The following is a 20092-nucleotide window of genomic DNA, read 5'->3' as shown; positions in this document are numbered from 1 at the left end:
ATTTCTGCTGCCTGTCTGGCTCCACACTGCCCATGTACACTACCTTAGTGAATGGGTCAGGCTTGGAGTCCTGAGCAAGGGCACAACAGTAGCCACCAATCCAGACTGGCAGCTAACCCATTATTCAGACTCTAGTTGTTTTTATCCTGGCATTGGGAGAATATCTCCTTCCTTCACAGTGAGCCAACAACAATTCAATGGGGCAGGAAACCTCAAAAGAGAGATCCTAAACTTCTGAACAATAAAGACTGCTCAAGCAACTAATTGGAGAAATAAAAGAAATGTGATGGTATTTGCATTTCAAGCTGGTGAAGCAAGTCATATTGATTACATTTTAATCATTTAAGCAAACCTTGTACAAACTCTATTTTAACAAAGATAGACACTCCCTCCTTGTTGCTTTCAATTCAGCTTCCAGATACAGGGCTCCGCCTTGTCATATAGCCATGCTGGGGGAAAATATGGGGAGGGCATCTTTCAAAGCAGCTGACAGTGGTGGGCTGGGCATCATGCCCATAAGTGAGGCCATTCTGTGTACTGACCTGGCTCCATTTGGGCAGTAGGCCTGTGGTAGTCATGGTATTCAAACAGTTTATCTACTGGTCTAGCATAACCTTGACCAATCAGAACTAATAGTGACTAAATCATGGGAGCAAAATGAATCAGAGGTTGGAGGCTTGGTAGGGGAGGTTATTTACAAATGTTTAGTAATAGAAACATTTGTTAAGCAGTCTTCTCATACCAGTGGGTACTGGGCTAGAGCTCCACTAGAACCAGCTCACACCAACACTTGGTGTGTGTACTTCTTCACAACTCTGCATTCACTGATGCCTCAAAATCAGCTATGATGGGAATATTTACACCATGGAAATGAGCAGAAGCTATGAAACAGCACAGTACCACCACCATCACCACTACTCACCCACTGGTGTTTGTTTACAACTGGAACTAAACATCAGCTACAACACCACTAATAATCAGGATGCTCAGGATGTATTCTGGGACCACGGTGACAGGTGTCCACCCTGGTGATCACCCAGATGACCTATGGGTTTTGAATATACACACTTAAGGACTAGAGGTGCAGCTCAGTGGTAGAGCACGTACTTAGCATATGCAAAGACCCAGGTTCCATTCCCAGCACTGCAAAAACAAGTGTTTTTCCTTAATCCTCACAGAAACGCCAGAAGGTGTGGCTATTTGTATTCACATTTAACAGATGAGAAACAGAGATACAGATAAGTCAACTTATTTGCCCAAAAATCATGCAGCTACTAAGCAACAGTTCAAACTTGGTGGGCTGGCCAGAGCCAGAATTCACATGCTTCATCTCCATAGGATACTGCCCAGTTTCTCTTCTTTCCCCTTCAATAGCTTCAGTGGGCTTGTACTTCCTGTTAGCCATGAATGCAGAACCCAAATTACCAGTTGCAGAAAATCTGACTCTAATTCTTAGGAGGCAGGGAAGGCCCAGGGCTTCAAAACCATACTCCATTGCTCAGGCCCCACTTCTTCAAAAGGATGGGAGCTAGGTGCATCAAATCTTGAAAAGAATTCTCTCCCCACCAGCCCAGAAATGTGCCTAATGATGCTTTCTAAAATGCAAAGTCGAATTTTCATTACCAAAACAGGTGGACCATCCATATGCAGCATTATTGGTAATGAATGACATCCTGCATCCCTGATCTGGCTACAGCTGCCCTGCCCTCCTCTTTCAGATACTGAGGGCACAAACTCTCCCAGCCCTCTAGGCCCCTTGGAAAATGCTGGCCTGGCCCCAGACAAGGAGCATGTCCAACCTTGGCCCCAGCCCTGCATGAAGGCCTAAGGGGCTTCTGGGAGGTCCTAGCTAGTGACATCAAGACCAGATGGCCAGGGAGATTACTACAATTTGATTTCCACATAATCCATAAACTTGGATGAGTTAATGTTTCTTCATATGTATTATCGTGTAATCCCAGGGAAAACTGTGCAGAGCCAAGAGTCTGGTTCTCCCCATCTCCTGGCATGCTGGGTAATCCCCTGCTCTACCCGACAGATCTTATGAAGGCCAAGAAGCTCTGCCAGGGGCTGAGGAGATACTGTCACCAGGGCAATGCTGGCTCCTCAGAGGCCTGACATCTGAGGCCAGTGCGGGAGGCCCTGAGGCTTCCTAAGGCTCCCAGCAGGCACCAAGGATCTCGCACAGGGGCCAGGCAGATCCCACATGGATCACTGGGAAAAAGTCCAGGTGGGGATCAGGACCCCAGAGGCTCTTGCCTTTGCCTAGGCTCTGTTTGAGACCTAAGACAAGCAAGTCTCCAGCTCTGCACTTTGTTACTCCCAAATGTAAAGGAAGGAGGTAGAAGCAGGTGACTTAAAGAGCCCAGCTTGCTTCATTTACTGTCATGTGTGAGCCCAAGGCCAGCACTGTCTCCCTGTTACATGCCAGGAGTCACTGATCAGATAAGACATCCAAGCCCACCCCAAGGCAACAGGGTGCCCCACCACATTGATTCTTTCCAGTACCAAAGGGTGTCCTTCAAAGGCCTGGCCACCCTGGTTCATGAGCACTAGACTCAAGACCCATCTCTGCCACTGACTAGTTAGCATGCCACTTAATTTCCCCGGCTCCACACTCCCCTCATCTGTCAATTAATAATGCTTATAGTTTCCTCAGGCATCTTGCGAGGATCACAAAAATTTAGGGCACTGGACTACAGGGAAAATCTAACAGATCCATCTGCTCAAAGTGAAGATATGTTAAATTGAATAAAAAACATGAGAAAATGCTTGGATGTTGGTGTCATTACCATTTTTCCTACTTCCCTCTTACCCTTTCAAATTTTATTCTCCTGAATCCTCACACCCTCTCCCTGATTCTGCTTAATCCTGTTAGCTCACTCTAATGCACTAACCTAATGCTTGAACATGGTTCAGTAACTTCTGCCTTGCAGTATTGCTGTATATTCAGTGGCCTTCAATGCCTTGACTCCATTCGAAATAGGCAGATGACCACCAGTGGCACTCACATGCTAGAGGCTTTGGGGAAGGGATAGCATGGCCTTTTTGAACTGCAACACAGTCTTTGGCCTGTGGTGCCGGGATGGCCCATACATTTGGGTATGGTGCCTCCCTGTGGAAATTACATGTACTGCATAGGATCTGCCCCAATCACCAATGCTCCCAGTAGGCTTGTGAATCCACCGAGGAAAATGAGGTCCACATGCTGGCCATATTTGTTCAAGGTTAAATAGTTCCTCAGGCATTTTGCAAACAAAAATAAGTGATTGGTAATGCCTGTAATTATAAAACCATGAATGGTGAAGCTGTGGGTGGCTTGCCCATACCATTTTCAGAGCTAGGATCATAAGTACAACTAAGTCTTTAGAGAGAGTCTTTCCTATTTAACCCAATCGGTGAAGGTCACCTTGCTTCTGAAGTCACATCTGGACTACTGAGGCAAAACCTGGTTATGCCTACTGTCCCTTTAAGTTTCCACAAGAATGACTCAGTTGAGGGAAGCTCACCCTCCAGCCTCCAAATGGGCTTTGTCCAAGATCAAGAACCCCATGAGGCTGGTTGCTATCACCGTTGTTCATAATCCACCTAAACAAGACTGAAGATGCCCCTACGTTCAGGTACTTAAGGATGCAACAAGCTCCATCCGAGAAGGATCCCAGCAGTTGTCACTATACTCATTCAGCAAATACTGAATATTCCAAACCAGGGTTTGATCCAACAAAGTTCTGACCACAGTCAGAGAAAAGGCTGTACACTAGGGATGAGAATATTCTAAAGTAGGTGTTGGCTGAGCATCAATCAGGATCCAGTTAGGAAAAAGCCATCCATGCCAGGTAGTTCAGAAGAGGGAATTTAATATTAGTTACAAAGGTGTTGGTAAGATGGATAAACAAATGCAGGAGGGGATGGTGAAGCAGCCCAGAAATTAAAGCAGAAGCTACCACCACTCCTCGGGCTGGAGGAACAGAAGGAGGTGATGTTACCAGGAGCCTCATCCATCCTGCAGACAGGGAAGGCTGCCAGTGGTATCTGGGACCACAGAGATACTGGAAATGCCACCAAAGCAAAGAATGAGGAGAAATGCTTGGCATATCTTCTCTTCGGTTTCTCACCAGTACCTCTTATTGGCCAAATCCAGCTGGATTCCAGTGGGCAAGACAACTTGAAAAATGTGATTTACAGGGATCCTCATGCATATCTCCCAACATATGCACACACACATGCACAAATACACTGCTCAAAACAGCTGGGGAAGAATCTGAGGATCTGAAAGCAACAGGCAAAACAACCTGAACAGTGTGTGAGGTCAGAATATTCATGAGCATGTGACATGAATGCTCAAGAATGTGTATGTGCATTCTATCAAGTTTCAAAGATGTGTGAATAGTGTGCATGTGTGTTAGTGAACATTCAAGGGTATATGTGTATCAGATCTCAAGGGTCTGTAGCTATATGTGATAAGAACATTCAAGGGTTTGTGTGTGATGTGAACATTCAAGGGTATGTGTATGTGATGAGAATATTTAAAGAAGCTCTTGGTGTGTATATGTGCACTGAGTGGCCCAGGAGGTGCATATGTGATGTGAATGATCAAAGCTGTGTGACATGATGCTCAAGGGTGTATGGACAAGAGATTTGTGAGAGAGATTTTTGAGAAAAAGTGGGGATAAAAATGTATAAGTGTGCAAAAACACTCCCTATGTACATGGCAGAAAAATGCAGTCATGCATCTTGGAGGATAGATATGCATAGTAAACTTTTTTGCTCACAAAATAGCTTTTTGCACACAAAATGGCTAAGAGGACGGTGTTCAGAGAAGGCTGCACAAGAGGTGTGACATCCAGAAAACAAAATTTGTTTTTGTAAACATACTTTTCCATCCAAGTGTATCTGCTTCAAAGGAGTCCCTTAAAGAGTTAAATTCTTATTTTATTGTCTCAGCCATGGCTCAGTGAAATCTTCAGACCTGCTTTCAGAGTCCTTGTGCTGAACAAAAAAAAATTCCAACCAATTCTCATAATCACATACTTTTTTTTTAATTTTAGGAGAGAGAGAATATGAATCTTTTTTTTTGTAGATGGACAAAACAAAATGCCTTTTTATTTTTTTTAATCCTTTTTTGTATTTTTTTTATACTTTTTTAGTAATTGTTTTTTACAGGGCTGAGGACCGAACCCTTATCAAACCCGGGTCCCGCTCACGCTAGGCGAACGCTCTACCACTGAGACACAATCCCAGCCCTCACATACTCTTTTATTAGCAGAGGCTGCAGTGACGCAACTTAGTCACTTAAATGACGGCCATTGTTGGCTTAAGAACCTCTCCCAAAGGGGGAAACAAAACGACTTTGTCACCTTTGTGGCCAAGCCTCCTTTGGGTATATAGATTAAAACACAACCTCCTTGCTGGATAAGAAGCTTTGCAGACGAGAGATATGCAAACAACCAGGAACCAAGGAATACTGCAAAATCCCATAAGCACATCTGACTTTTATGAATTCAAGCTATTAGATTGGAATTTTTAAAAGTAAGATAAGTAATGTTATAAACAATATTTTCATCCACTATTCTCTTCAATAGGCTCCTGGAGTAAGCCTGAGATGGCTGAAGCAACTCCATCTTGAGTCCCAAGAGTCTGTTTTTGTGTGAGCATTTCACAAAACTCTGTGTGATTCTCTTCATATTCTCTCCGTGTGATTATTTTCATATTTTCCCAAATGTCCAAATTCAGGCCTTTCTAGCGGTGGGAGGCATAGACTCACAATTAACTGTGGTTACAGATACAGGAATCTTAAAATTTTATATATCATGGTTCCTAAAAAAAGCCAACCAGTTAATCCTATGCTAAAATAAACCACATTTGGTTCCATGATTACAGGAAACACTAGCCATGTTGGATTCCCAAAGGGCCCAGGCCACTTAACAATGTAACACTGTATTTCTTCTGTTCTGTTTTGTTTTGTGGTACTAGAGACTGGGTCCAGGGCATTTTACCACTGAGCTATTCCCAGACCTTTTTTCAATTTTGAGACAGGATCTCACTAAGTTGCTGATCTTGGCCTAGAACTTGTGATCCTCCTGCCTCAGCCTCCTTCAGATCTCAGCTCAGCCAGGACTGCCTGGGAGGCCTTCCCTGGGCCAGACAGGATGGAGTGTCCAGCACACAGTCCCATGTTTCTGCCCCAACCCTCAGCACTGAATCATCATAAGGATGTTGACCAGAAGTATTGTGATCACTATTTTATCTCCAGTACTTAGTAGTAAAACCACCTCCTCCACAAGTGTTTGTATAAAGGTAACTGGAATGTTTCGAAAATTCCTTTCAATGTCCAAAGAGTTCTTTCCATGTATAACTTCTCAAAATTCCTACTGTTGTATTTTAGGCTTACTTCCTGTAATTCAGACAAAGATGACTAAATGACATCCCTGTATTTACAGTACATACACTGAAGCCCATGACTCCCATCAGTCTCCTCTCCAAGTTCAAGAAATTTAACCCCCCGAGCTTCATGGTTCTCTACTCCAAATCCTCTTCATATTCTTAAAGTTGCCCCAGTTCAGGCTTTTCCAAGGGTCCCTCAGCCTGCAGTAAGTTGTCCAGATGACCAGTCAGGGATTCTGATACAAAGAGTAAGTTTCCAGGCAACAGGGAACATTGGGGGCTGGGGAGTGGCCTTCAGAATCATACAGCTCTGGATTTAAATCCTGGCTCCATCACGTTGACTACGTGAACTCCATGGAGTCTCTTCACCTCCCTAAACTGGTCTGCTGATCCAGAAACAGTAAGAATAAAAACTTCCACACAGGGCTGATGTAAGAATTAAGTGAGGCAGACAGTGTGGACAGGCAGGCTAGCACCAGGCTACACAAAGTGGTCCCAATGTGTGGGACCCATCCTGAGGACAGAACATGTCTGTGGCACTATCAGAGATGGTCACAAAAACCCTAAATCCATTCTGACTGGTTGTGTTCCAGCTTCAATCCTAGAAGGCAGGGCAGAAGATGTCACCTAGCCTGAGGCAAGAACCTGCTCAAATAGAGCAGCCAGGACCAGGTGCAGTGAAGGTTCCAGAGACAGCCTGCTGCATCCAACAGACAAGTGCTGCCACCTTGTGGTGCTCACAAAAATGGCCCCACCCACCAATCATGAAACCCTGCCCTGACCCTCCACCCTCTTGGGGTTTCTCAGTTTCAGGTATCCTCTACTCTCAGCTCTACTACCTCAAAGTGTCCTGATCTGCAGGTGTCCTCCCAAATCCCCTATTCTCAGCATGTTCTTGACTCCATCTATCAGCCCGTTAGCCTCCAAAGAGCACTCCTCTCAGGGCTCCTCATCTGACTTTATTAGGACAGTTTTCTGGGCCAAGGAGAACTTGAGGGGTCTCTCTCCCCCACCACCTGAGCCTCTCAGTCACTCAGCACTACTAGGACCCCAGAGATCTGCAATTTCAGTGATCAATGGTATGTCTGTACTTACAAAGCCTTTGTACAAAACCTGTTGCTGGCTTTTCCAGTCTACTTCAGGACTGTTTAAGGTAGGGTAGCTGAGGACTTGGGTATGCATGCACAGGAATGCTGTGTACCCATTCCTTGCTCGTAATGCCCTCTTTTGTCATGCCCATCCTTCACCTCAGTCCCACCCCAGCAATCCCATCTGGAGTAGACCTATCACTGAGCCTTACAGCAGCCCATGTGCTGGATGCCTCTCCTGGATACAGGGGATGAGCAGCTCACTCCCTCACTTCGTGTTTTGAGAATAAATTCAAAGGCAGGTGAAAGGTAACTGACAGTCTAAAGTGACCAGCCATAATCCAGGCTCCAAGGGCTTCTAGGGAAATAAAGTCCTGAGATTTCAGGCAAAAGAGCTTTATCTTATGGTGTGTGCTTGCAATTTAACAATCCATGAGCTCTTAGTAATTGGGTTGCCAACCTTTCAATGGTCCTCCTTTTTCCCCCTGATAAGGTAACAGAATGGGTCAGCAGGTCTATTCCATTTTTAGTGCCCTATAAGCCTGTGCCCAACAGTGGCTCTGGGTTTCCTGGCCCAGGGTGGGACAGAGTGAAAGTGTCCAAGCAGCTGGATGTAGTGATGGGACTGACCTGCCACAAACCCATTTCAAGATTGGCTGTTGGAATCCATTAATGTCCAAATTACCCACGTCCCTTTCCAAACAGGTCAGAAATGCTTGGTTGCCATGATGCATAACCTAGAGAAGGTGAGAATGAGAGTTGTAGAAGCTACAGATAGAGCTGAATCCAAGAGAATATGGAAGCCTAACTATGTTGGAAGGAATTAAATGGAGTGTTTACAACTAGCCATGAGAAGCACTTTCAGATAAATCATCACATTACCTGAGAAGTAGCAAATTCATTTTACAAATGAGAAAGGTAAAGTGAAGACAGGTGTGTTCACAGACGTAAGCTGGCCTCACTACTTACTAGGGAGTAATTCTTTTTTTTTTTTTTTTAAAGAGAGAGAGAATTTTTAATATTTATTTTTAGTTCTCGGCAGACACAACATCTTTGTTGGTATGTGGTGCTGAGGATCGAACCCGGGCCGCACGCATGCCAGGCGAGCGCGCTACCGCTTGAGCCACATCCCCAGCCCCTAGGGAGTAATTCTAAGCAAGTTAACATGAAACTATTCTCATCAATAAAACAGGGATAATGATAGCTGCCCTGTTGGTTTAAATAAAAATTTTCATTGTAGGTAAGGGCTTTCACACCATCCCTGATCCTAAGGAGTCACTCCAATGCCATGAATAGTAATAGTTGCTATAGCTTTCCTGAGGTCATAAAACAAATTCAAACCCTAGTTTTCTGACTCCCAGTTGGATATTCATGGGGAGAAAAGGTAATTAACTAATGTAGTTTTTTAAGTTCAGTTAGATATGAGAGTCAGACTAATTACCCTATGAAATGCTAAGTGTAGAAACACACACTAGGTGCAGAACTGGTCCAACAGGAGGTTACCTGGAGGGCAAGTGACTAGGAAAACAAATTTATAAGTGTGTAGTATTTTCTCCACAGTACCAGCAAAGGTGGGTCAAGAGTGACTAGAGCCAGAAACTGTAGCACATACCTGCAATCTCTGACTCAGGATGCTGAGGCAGAAAGATTATAAATTTGAGGCTAGTCTCAACAACTTAGCAAGGCCTTAAGCAACTTGGTGAGACCCTGTCTCAAAATAAAAATTTTTTTAAAAATTTTTTTAGTTGTCGATGGACAACTTTATTTTATTAATTTATGTGGTGCTGAGGAAGGAAGCCAGTGCCCCACACATGCAAGGCAAGCACTCTACCACTGAGCCACAACCCCAGCCCCTCAAAATAAAAATATTTTTTAAAAGGGCTAGAGATGTAGCTCAGTGGTTAAAGGTTAAGCACCCTGGGTTCAATTCCCAACACCAAAAGAAAAAAAAAAGTGACTGGAAATCATCTGGGAAAGAAATGATGAAGTGGAGGTCTAAACCTACATCTCTGGAGGATCTTTCTAGTGAGTTGGATGGCATTTTTTGTCTTATACACATACATACATACATACACACACACACACACACACACACACACACACACACACACCCTCTTCTATTTTTAGGTTGCACAAACACACCTCAAACTGCAACTCCTAGTCCCCACCACCCACACCACTCTCCTCCCACAGTTTCCTTTGAAGGTAGGCACCCATCTCCACAGAGAATATCACTTCTTATTTTGTCACTGGTCATCTTCTCCCAAAAGAAACAGTAGAAACAATTTTTGGTCAGTGGAAAGTTTAAGCTAGCAATCAGCAAATAGTCATTTATACTACAATGCTGAATATCCTACATTCTGCAAAATCACATTTCAAAAATAACAGAAAAGGGGTTGGGAGAAGACCCCTAAAACCTATGGAATTTTGTAGCCAGAGCGCTAACAGAGCATAAACAAGCCCAATGAGACTAATAATGCTGTTAAATCCCACAACTATATACACTAGTCCCTGGCTTTAAATCTTGGGCATGTGCCATTTCCTGAGATATAGGTCCTAGTAGAGATCAGTTCCATCAAAATTAAAAATGTGGTCCAGGATGGGGCCCTCTTCAATGATTTTTTTAAAAGAAAGGGAGTACACAGAATGAAACTGAGCAAATTATGTTATGTGCATATATGAATGTCATAATGAAAACCACCATTATGTATAAATTATAATGCATCGATTTTAAAGTTAAATAAACAAATAAATAAATAAAACAAAGGGAGTAGAATATTTTCACAGCTTTCTCCTTTTCACTGTTTCCCCAGACAGCTAAACACAGTGGAAGGGCTATTAGTGATTCCTGAAGCTACTAAACCAGTTCCTATTTGCAAAAAAGGATAACATTTCTATAAAACTTTCACCTTTTTCAAAGGTGTTCAATCTTGTATGTGATCTCAAAATGTTCCAGGGGAAATCTCACAGGAACTAACAGAATTTCAGCTTCTTCTGACACGATCTCTCTCCTTACTCATTACACATATGCTATTTCCCACTAAGGAAACGATGTTGTAGGCTGAGGCTATAGCTCGGGGTACAGCACTTGCCTAGATCTAGGGCCAGGGTTAATCCCCAACACTGCAAAACACGTAAACAATGTTATAACAAGCAAACCTTTTTTTTTTTTTTTCCCACAATACCTCTCTTCTATTTATTGATTTTTATATGGTGCTGAGGATCAAATCCAGGGCCTCACACATGGGCAAGTGCTCTACCACTAACATCTCCAGCCCATGCATGGTTATGAACATAATTGCCAATTCACCTAAATGATTTTTGCCTTTCTAGGTTGGAGGTGCTAAGGCCCTAAGAATGGGCAATAGAGATCATGTACTCAACACACTCTAGAATCCAGTAAAGTGCACCCTGGTCCTATGGCTATGCTCAAGCTTCACTCCAAGGTGCCACTATTGCTGGTGATGAGCAAGCCTCACTTAGAGGACATCTCCCCTCAGTAATGAGGTACAGGGCAAGGAGAGGAACCTAAGTACTAGACACCTTGCTGTGATCACAGAAAGCAATTTCCCTGGCCCTGTGTAAGAACACAAGGCTACATCTGATGCAGAAATAGAAACCCCATTTCACAAGTTCACATCACACCAGCCAGTCTGTTTATCCAAAAGGGTCTAAGAGGAAACCAGGAAAAGTTTAATGGAACCTAGGACCATAGTCTTCCTACTGGAACCACTATTCCGGGTGGAAATGTTTCTCATTCCTTGCTCGCCTGCACTCATGTAACAAATATTTATTTGTACCTTCTATGTGCCAGGCACTGGAGACCAGTGGTGACACAAGCAACAAACAATAGTCAAAAAGCCCCAACTAAAAGCAAGGGATCACCATTCTCTAGCACCATCAGGAATGCGCAGCATGACTCTGGGCCAAGTTACACCCTGGTCATGGTCCCTCCATTTGCAGAATGGACATAAGCTGAACTTGCTTATTTCACATGTCTGTTTTCAAAACAGGTTAAGGCATAATTAATTACTTTTTAAATATAAATGCTTTATGGAAAGGGAAAGGAAAGGGAAGAATGGGGAGAGGAAAGGAGGGATAAGAAGGCATTATTTCCTAGGCAAAATTAAAATTCTTTCATATCAAATGGAAAAGGGAAAATAAAATGGAAAATGACTATGAACCCAGGTTTTTCTCATGGGCCTAGAAGTTTTTACAGAACTTAAGGCTTCAGGTTGATTCATATCCTTCTGTTCTTTCTTCCTGAACCCAGTAGGCCAGTTACTTCATTATAAAGTAATACAATACTCAATTATCAGCTTGGGGAAAATAGAAAGGCATCCTAAGAGATGGCCCCCTCTTCACTGGGAGAACCAGGCATCTTCAAAGAGCAAATCAGCTGAGACAACATAATAACAGACTCATTTAATTCTCAGAATTTAGTTTCCTGCTTGATATTCCCTGCAAATATGGGGCCACCACACAAATGTCCTTGAAGCTCTAACCCCTGATTTGTCTGAGCAATATCCACAGGCATCTCAGTCCATCAGAGGTCCAAAAGAAATCTTCTAACCTGGGTCAAATATTGTGGTTTCAAATAGTCACTCAACTCCTCCTTACTGACCCAAACATGACGGCCTTTCTTCCCAGTCTGGGAAAAGTCTCCACTTAGTAGTAGTGCTTTGAAGAAGAATACTTTTGCCCCAAGGTTACTCTCTGTCCGCATTGCCTGGGGGAACTTGAACTTGTAGTGGCCACAAGGTGCATTTCCTAGGAACTTGGCTTCCATGTTGTTTTCTAAGGGAGAAGAAAGAAAAAAAAACAGAATTGAAAGATAAGGTTACACTCATCCCCAAATTACAGGATGTCCCTAGCAAAGTCACTTTTCTCCTGAGGTAAAAAACATTCCTAACAATGAAGACAAGGGCCATTCCAGCAAAAACCCTCCTCATTCTCAATCCAAACGCTTTCTGGCCTGAGGTAGATAGCCTCTGGATCACTCCCAGATGCCAAGCTACCACTTTTAGACTGTAAGTCAGCAATGCAATTAAAGTAGCACTATCTGGGAATCAGAACAGCCAGACACTACATTCAGTCCATTCACCATCTGTCAGTGAAGGACCAGGATACCTTGTATCTAAAAAGCAAAGTTCGCCCACATTTAAAAGGGATATCATGTGCAAAGCACAAAAAGGTCCCCAGAAAATTTCTGCAGTCTATAACTAGAGTTAATAACCCTAAGCCAAGCTTTCAAGGGATGAAGAAATGATGGATTAATTACTACATAGCATCTAATTAAGACTAGCTAGCTAAATGGAAAAACAGAGTTAGATCCCAAACTCAGTCCTCATATCAAAATTGATACCGTAAATTAAAGATTTGGCAGAAATTTCAAATTTCTGTAAAAGATTTGTACATTCCAGATGATGGCTTCATGATCAATTAATTATTTCTGAATCCTTAAGTTTTTCATTTAGAAAATCCTAACCACATTAGAAGAAAATGTGGAATACCTCCTAAATCATTATTGATAAAGGAAGCCCCTTATAAGCAAGACAAAAAAAAATTCAAATACATAAAAACTTATATTTGTCTAAATAAAAACTAAATCTTTCTCTAAGAAAAAAAACAAAGCACATAAAAATCAAAGACAAGGGCTATGGTTGTAGCTAAGTGGTAGAACACTTGCCTAGCACATGTGAGACACTGGGTTCAATTTTCAGCACCATGTATACATAAATAAAGGTCCACTGATAACTAAAAAAAAAAAAACTTTTTAAAAAGGGGAGTCTGAAGGTAGTGCGCCCCTGGGTTCAAACCCCAATACTGGGAGGGGAAAGATAGATAGATAGATAGATAGATAGATAGATAGATAGACAGACAGACAGACAGATAGATAGATAGAAGAAACACTTAAGAGAGCAGCAACTCAGGAGAGTGGGGAAAGAGAATCATAAATTCAAGGCCAGTCTGGGCAAGATCCTGTCTCAAAAAAAAAAAAAAAAAAACATTTAGAAATCAATGAGGAAAAAAAAAATTCAAAAGAAAAATGAACCAAGCATATGAACAGGAACTTCACATGAAAATAAACATTAATAATTAAAGAAGTACAAATTAAAACAATAATAGCATATCATTACAGTCAGGTCCTAAATCCATGGATTCAACCAACTATAGGTTGAAAATATTTGGGGGAAAAACAATTATCTCTGTACTGAATACATACACACTTTTTTTCCTTGTCATTAGTTCCTAAATAGTATAGTATAACAACTATTTACATAACATTTCCATCGTATTAGGTATTGTAAGTAATCTAGAGATGATTTGAAGCACACAAGAGGATATGCGCAGGTTACTTGCAAATACTACACCATTTTGTAGAAGGAACTTGGCACATTTGCAGAGTCTCATATATAGGGGCAGGGTGGGGTCAGGAATCTATCACATACAGATACTAAAAAACAATTGTAAAATTAATTTTTATACTATATTTATTAAATACCATTAACCATATAAATAAACTGAAACTTACCATAATAAATTTTAAAAAGTTTGATCTATACTCTACTTGGGGAAAACTGGTACCTTCAATATATTATGGGGATATAAATGAATATAACTGCCATTGTTTGGCAAGAAGTATCAATTTTAACCATACATACACTTAAACCACTCCATTGCTAGAAATCTATCTTCCCAAATATAACTTATTTGCCCATGTGAGCAAAGATGAGTACCCAAAGATGTTCACTGCAGCTTCACTTGTAAAAGCAATGAACTTTTTACACAAGGTAGTATCAATGTATTATAAAACAGTATGCAGGTGTTAAAAACACTTAAACTTAGTCTTCATAAACTGATCTGGAAAAATGTTAAAAAACTATGTAAGGAAAAAGGAAGTGTGTGTATATATATCCTTCCATTATGTAGAAAAACAGAAGTATAAAATACTATATGCTTGAATATGCATAGAAAATTTCTTAAAGAATACACATAAAAAAAATCTGTTACTGAAGGCTGCCTCTGAAAAGGGGAAATTACTTCTTATACCACATTTACCAAATACTGCTTGGTAATTTTTTCATCATACACATGAACTGCTTTTCTCATGTTCTTTCTTAAAAAAGCACTACTAGTATTAGATGAAGAATTTATATATGGTATGAATTCACATACAATACAAAATCTTGCAGCAGATATCTGTGGTAGAATCATACTAGATTATTTATTTACACTTTTCAGAATTTTCCAAACTTAATTCAATAATGCATGTTGCCTTTCTATGATCTGGAAAAGAAGCAAATCAAAAAGATAAAAACAGCTCATTATACATATAAGCAAAGGATCTGAATAGGCAGTTAAAGAAAAACATAGCCAATAAACATGTGAAAAGATAGTCAATCTCACTAATAAACTGAAAATAATCCAACAGAGATGATTTTTACTAACTGGAAAGGCAAAAACTAAAAAGGGACTATTTCATGTGTTGTTGAGGTCTAGACAAACTGGCACTCCCATATACTGAAAATGTCAACTATTACTTACCTACTTACTAGAGACAAGTAAACAGTACTTATCAAAAATTTAAGTATGCATAACTTTCACCAGTGAATTCCACCTCTAGAAATTCCACCTTGCATATATTGGAAGTATGGAGTCAGCGGGGAATGTATTTCCACTTTTTTCACATATTGTTTGAGCTTTTCTTTGCCTTTTTAATTATTTTCTATTATTTGCTACTTTAGTTTGTGTAGACATTTGCAATAAATCAACATATTTTATATGCAGCTAATAAATATAAACATCTTTTAGTATCATTTATATATTTCCCTTAACATATATTTATTACAATGGGAATATGAAAAAGAGGGAAGAGTAGGACCAAATAAGAACCCCTTCCATGTGACACACAGAAGACAGAATTGACCAGATATGTCACAGTGGTTTGATGCAAAACATCGGGGCACAAGGGTTCTGGCAAGAAACCCAGCTATCAGTTTAAATGTGACAACTGCGTGACTGAGAGGAGCAAAGCTTCATACGTTCCATTGTGCCTTGCTATCTCCTATAGGCCAAAGAGGCCCGTGGTGGGAAGGGGTTAGGGGGCATACACTGCTAATGCTTTGCGAGGAGTCTTATGCTGGTAGCAGGTCTGTCAAGTGGTTGTGCACCACAAAATCCATTTACTCAACAAACACTCAGCAAGCACCTACTTTATTGGGAGTTGAAATCATAAAAAAGAACACATACTGGCCAGACTTCGAGAAATTCAAAATTCTGGCTGGGGAAATTTAGTATATAATAAACAATTATAGTGCAATGGCATATGTGAGAGAATATATTCTCCACTAGAAAATGAGGTCCTAGAGAACAGGGATAGTGCCCAATTCATCACTGTGACCCCAATGCATGGAAAGAACCCAGATGATGGTAAGCACAGAGTAAGTGTCTGGTCTTCTGTATAAAGTGCACAGGCATGCACTGTGGGAACCCAGGAGCAAGAGGCACTCTCTCTATCTAAAAGCTCAGGGAAGGTTCCACTACAAAAGGTATACAACATATGACCTATGTCTTACAAATTGAGCAGCCAGGCAATGAAGGACAAAACCATTCTGTCCAGGGACCAGCATGCCCTAAAGCAGAAACGTACAAAAGACTACATTATTTATTCAAGGAATGTAAAAGCTTTACTAGGTTAGAACCTGGAATATAATAAACTCAGCAAGACAGAAGACTATCGAGATCAGGACCACAGCAAAAAGGATTTTTAGGCTATGCTGAAAAATTTGAATTTCTATGAACAACCTTTAAAGAATTCTCTGCAAAGCATGACAAGGGATTTGTGTTTCAGGAAGCTCATGCTAGCAGTATGGAAAGGTATGACACAAAAGCAAGGGGAAATTCTTTGGCATCCCCTTCAACCATCTAATATAATGGTTCCCAACCACTATAATTTTGCTCTCCAGTGTGTAAATATAATTTTGGTAGTAGATGGGAATAGGAATGAGGTTGTGCTTTTGAATTGTGTGGGCAGAGGCCAGAAATACTGCTAAACATCCTACAGAATAACCCTTTATAAACATGAGTATCCATTAACCTTCCCACTCCTTACTCTTAAGCCCTTTATCACAATCAGCCTATAAATCATCTGGTTGAGTCCGAAGTGAATCTTGTAGGATTCTGAGGAACTCACCTGAGAGTGCAGACAGGGTTCGCTCAGCTGTCCCTCGGAGGGTCTCCCCAGGCTGCCATTCTGTCTGGGGCAGCATCCAAACATCCTCATCTCCAAGCTTCTCTCTGACTAACAGAATAAGGTTCCTGTCTAGCTTCCGGTGCAATGAGGTTCGGTCATTTTTTTTATCAGCTTCTATGAAAAGGGGGTGAGTAAAAGCAAGAAGGCTGTGATCATCTGGGACCAATGAGCTTTGAGTTTTAAAGTTTTTCTTTAAGGGAGTGTCATAATCCTTTCTCTCAAAGAAATTATAGTCAAATCTCCCCTCTGACCCATCTCTTTAATTCTAATTCTGACCTCTTTCAGGGTATAGTCTCATACTCTTAAGGAAACTGAAAAGTAAAAAAAGGAAACCAAGAGTTGAACTTATCTAAAAAGTAAAACATATTCTGAGCCTTTAAAAAAGAAGCAACAACCATAACTCAAACACAACTGCTTAATTCAACTTAACACTATTACTGATCTAACTAACCCACACTTTCTCTGTTCTTCAGCCTGCATCTGTAAAACAAGGACAACAGAACCCCCTTCCATAAAGGTGATTTCCAGGGCTGGGGCTGGGGCTCAGTGGCAGAGTGCTTGTTTAGCATGTGTGAGGCACTGGGTTTGATCCTTAGCACCACATACAAAAAAATAAATAAAATAAAGGCATGCTGACAACTACAAAAAAAAAAATTAAAGAGTAATTTCCAATAAAACACAGAACTAGAAGAAAAAGGCCTACTTTAAACCACTCTCTGTCCCAGAATGGGAGTTAAACTCAGACAACATTCATAAAGCTTAACTAAGAGAAAAGGCTACCCCAACATTCTTACCCACCCCCCACTCAAAAATAACATGGGCCTTTTAAAAACCATATTAGGGTAGATGTGAGGAATTGGGAAAAGAATTTATTTTCCTCAAAGTTGTTTTGTAACTAAAAATTGTTAGGTCGGTGCACACCTGTAATCCTAGCAGCTCAGAAGGCTGAGGTAGGAGGATCATGAGTTCAAAGCCAGCTTCAGCAACTCAGCGAGGCCCTAAGCAACTCAGTGAGACCCAATCTCTAAGTAAATTACAAAAAAGGGCTGGGGATATGGCTCAGTGATTAAGAGCCCTGAGTTCAATCCCTGGTACCAAAAAAAAAAAAAAAAAAAAATGTGTTTGTTAGTTAAAACACAAAGCAGAGGCTAAGTAATTGTCCTATATTTGGGAACCAGAATACCCCTTTCACTTCTTTTTTTAGATTAAAAAGATCATACCTGTTATCCGAGCTCCAGGTTTGAACTGTAGGAATTTCTGCTCCCACATATCTTCCAAATCTTGCACAAGCAATATATCCTTTTCATCTTGCTCTTCATCATAAAGATCAGCTTTCTTCTTTGCCAGTCGCTGGGCTTCATCTAAAGCACGAAGCTCATGGTCTGAATATAGGCTGTTTTCTATCTCTATCTAGGAAAATTAAAAAGACAAACAAAACTAGGAGAATATAACAAAGCTACAGCATCCTTGATAGACTCAGAAGTTTATCACTTAATATTACTAGACATACAATTAAAACACTGAACAGAGAGAAAAACAGAGACAAAGAAAAAAGGTCACCTGCACTTAAGCATAAGTTACATTTGCCAAAATGTCAGAATGTGATTGGAGATCAAAACTGCTACAAAGAACAAAGGAATGGGACAGGCATTGCCTGCCTACTTACCATGCTCTAGTCATAGTAGTAGTCCTTGATCATCATCTTATTCATCAAGGACATTCCTGCCTCAAGGACTTTACAGAAGTTGCCCCTTCTTCCTAGAGTGTTTTCCCTTGCTTTTTTCTCCTAGAACAATTTCTACTCATTTGTATGATCTCGATTTAAATATCACTCTCTCAGAGAGACATTCCTTAGCTCACCCATAAAATGTCCCTGTGAAGCACTTTCATAGAACCGTTTTCCTTTAAAATATTTATCAGAATCTGCAAACAGTCATTTGATTATTTGGGTACTGACTCCTCTCCCCTACTCCACTGAACTCAAGGACTCTGATAACCAGAACTACTCCTGTCTTATTCACTACTGCATATCTGTCGAAAAACACATGTCTGATATATGCTACGAACATCTGTAGGGTATGAATATGCCAAGTGAGAAAATTAATAAATTTAGCAAAAAACAGAAGAAAAGCTTAAAGCTATCAGTAACCTAAGACAAAACATCCCAGAATCTGAGGAAACCTACACCCTTTAATCACTGTATGTGGAGATATAACATCTTCACAGCCACTACACTCAGCTTTTACCCATATTTCCTCACTTGCCCTTCACAGAAATAACCCGGTGAGGTAACAGAGCAGACTCTATCGCAGGCATCTCACAGATGTGCCCACTGTCTCCTATACTTCATTCTAAACACTCATCACATCACAAAGATTGTATCCCCTCCAGTCTATGAGTTCCTTTTAACAAGGACCGATTCTTGTTCGCGACCAGATCCCTACTGTTCTGAATGAACAAAAAAGAATGTTTTACTGTATGGAATTTGCATTTAGGTTCTAAAGAAAAGAATCTGTAGAGAAATCTATGGAATGTATAATTTGCCCAGATTAGTTTTCATTTGAGGAAAGGAGTTCTGAAATCTCTTCAAAGTTTACTCATCAATTGAAAATCTTTCAAAAAGAGATTATTAGGAAACTGGTGTGTGGTGGTGGAAAAGAAAAGCTCCCTCAGTTTTTGGAGGGAAAACTTTAAAATTACTTTAATGGCTAAGTTTACTTGGTGCAGTTAAGAATTAAACTTGTCAATTTTAACATTGCTGTTACATCTGAAATAAACTTATGTGATGTTCTGGTAAAGAAAAAAAAAAGAATGAATCTACAAAAACTGCCCCAAGTGACAATAATAAGGCCATCAAAAATAAAATATTTGTTAAATGCCCATTACATACCAACCCACCTTAATAAGATTTGTTTCATCTTGCAGACAAGTGTACGGAAGTTCAGGGTAGTGAAATGTCTTGATCAAAATCACACGGACTAAATGGTGCCAGAGTCAGGATCGAACCAAGGCCCGTGAGCCGTTATTACCTCCCCTTGCACTTGTGTCTCAATCCTACCTGCTGTAGCAGAGCTGCCATCTCTTCCTGCAGTGGGGTCAGCGGCTTGGAAACGAGCGGTGGTCGCTGCAGACACAACGCGCCCAACAAACGCCATGGGGATTCCCTTTTTGAGGGTGCGGCCTCAAGGACCAGGGTGCGAGAACCCAGGCTACTTGCCCAGACCCTTTCGAACCTCCGCCAGCCCCCCGCCACACCTGACAGAGTCCGCCTAACGGACACCGCCATCTTTCTCCCTTCCCACAATGCATCGCGGCTCCAAGCGGAGTCCTCAACCAACCCCGTATTCCCATAAGGCAACGCGGA

At 41.1% G+C, this 20092-nt stretch overlaps 1 protein-coding gene across 3 annotated transcripts; it reads right to left on the bottom strand.

Moving 5' to 3' along the window:
- Positions 1-11882: 11882 nt before the first annotated feature.
- Positions 11883-20014, bottom strand: Mrpl46 (mitochondrial ribosomal protein L46). Of its 3 annotated transcripts, none has more exons than XM_026388140.2 (4): positions 19787-20014; positions 17949-18138; positions 16669-16842; positions 11883-12269 (listed from the first exon to the last, which is right to left on the bottom strand). In XM_026388140.2, the coding sequence occupies exons 1-4, from the start codon at positions 20012-20014 to the stop codon at positions 12019-12021; spliced, it is 843 nt and encodes a 280-aa protein (XP_026243925.1). In that variant the 3' UTR covers positions 11883-12018. The 3 variants fall into 3 exon arrangements, with proteins under 3 accessions (XP_026243925.1, XP_077655905.1, XP_026243926.1); XM_077799779.1 differs by having other exon boundaries at positions 16669-16839; XM_026388141.2 differs by having other exon boundaries at positions 17949-18134; positions 19787-19967.
- Positions 20015-20092: the final 78 nt, after the last annotated feature.

The sequence above is a fragment of the Urocitellus parryii genome, chromosome 6 (assembly GCF_045843805.1).
Source record: "Urocitellus parryii isolate mUroPar1 chromosome 6, mUroPar1.hap1, whole genome shotgun sequence".
NCBI classification, from domain to species: domain Eukaryota; kingdom Metazoa; phylum Chordata; class Mammalia; order Rodentia; family Sciuridae; genus Urocitellus; species Urocitellus parryii.
This window is presented reverse-complemented; position numbering and strand designations above follow the sequence as displayed.

Bases quoted from the DNA above. Each gene is read 5' to 3' on its own strand.
- Mrpl46 (XM_026388140.2), bottom strand. From the start codon at position 20,014: ATGGCGGTGTCCGTTAGGCGGACTCTGTCAGGTGTGGCGGGGGGCTGG. The intron at 18,139-19,786 runs GTAGGATTGAGA...TAATTTTCCTAG, and splicing joins TGGCAGCTCTGCTACAGCAG to ATAGAGATAGAAAACAGCCT. The intron at 16,843-17,948 runs GTATGATCTTTT...CCCTTTTCATAG, and splicing joins ACCTGGAGCTCGGATAACAG to AAGCTGATAAAAAAAATGAC.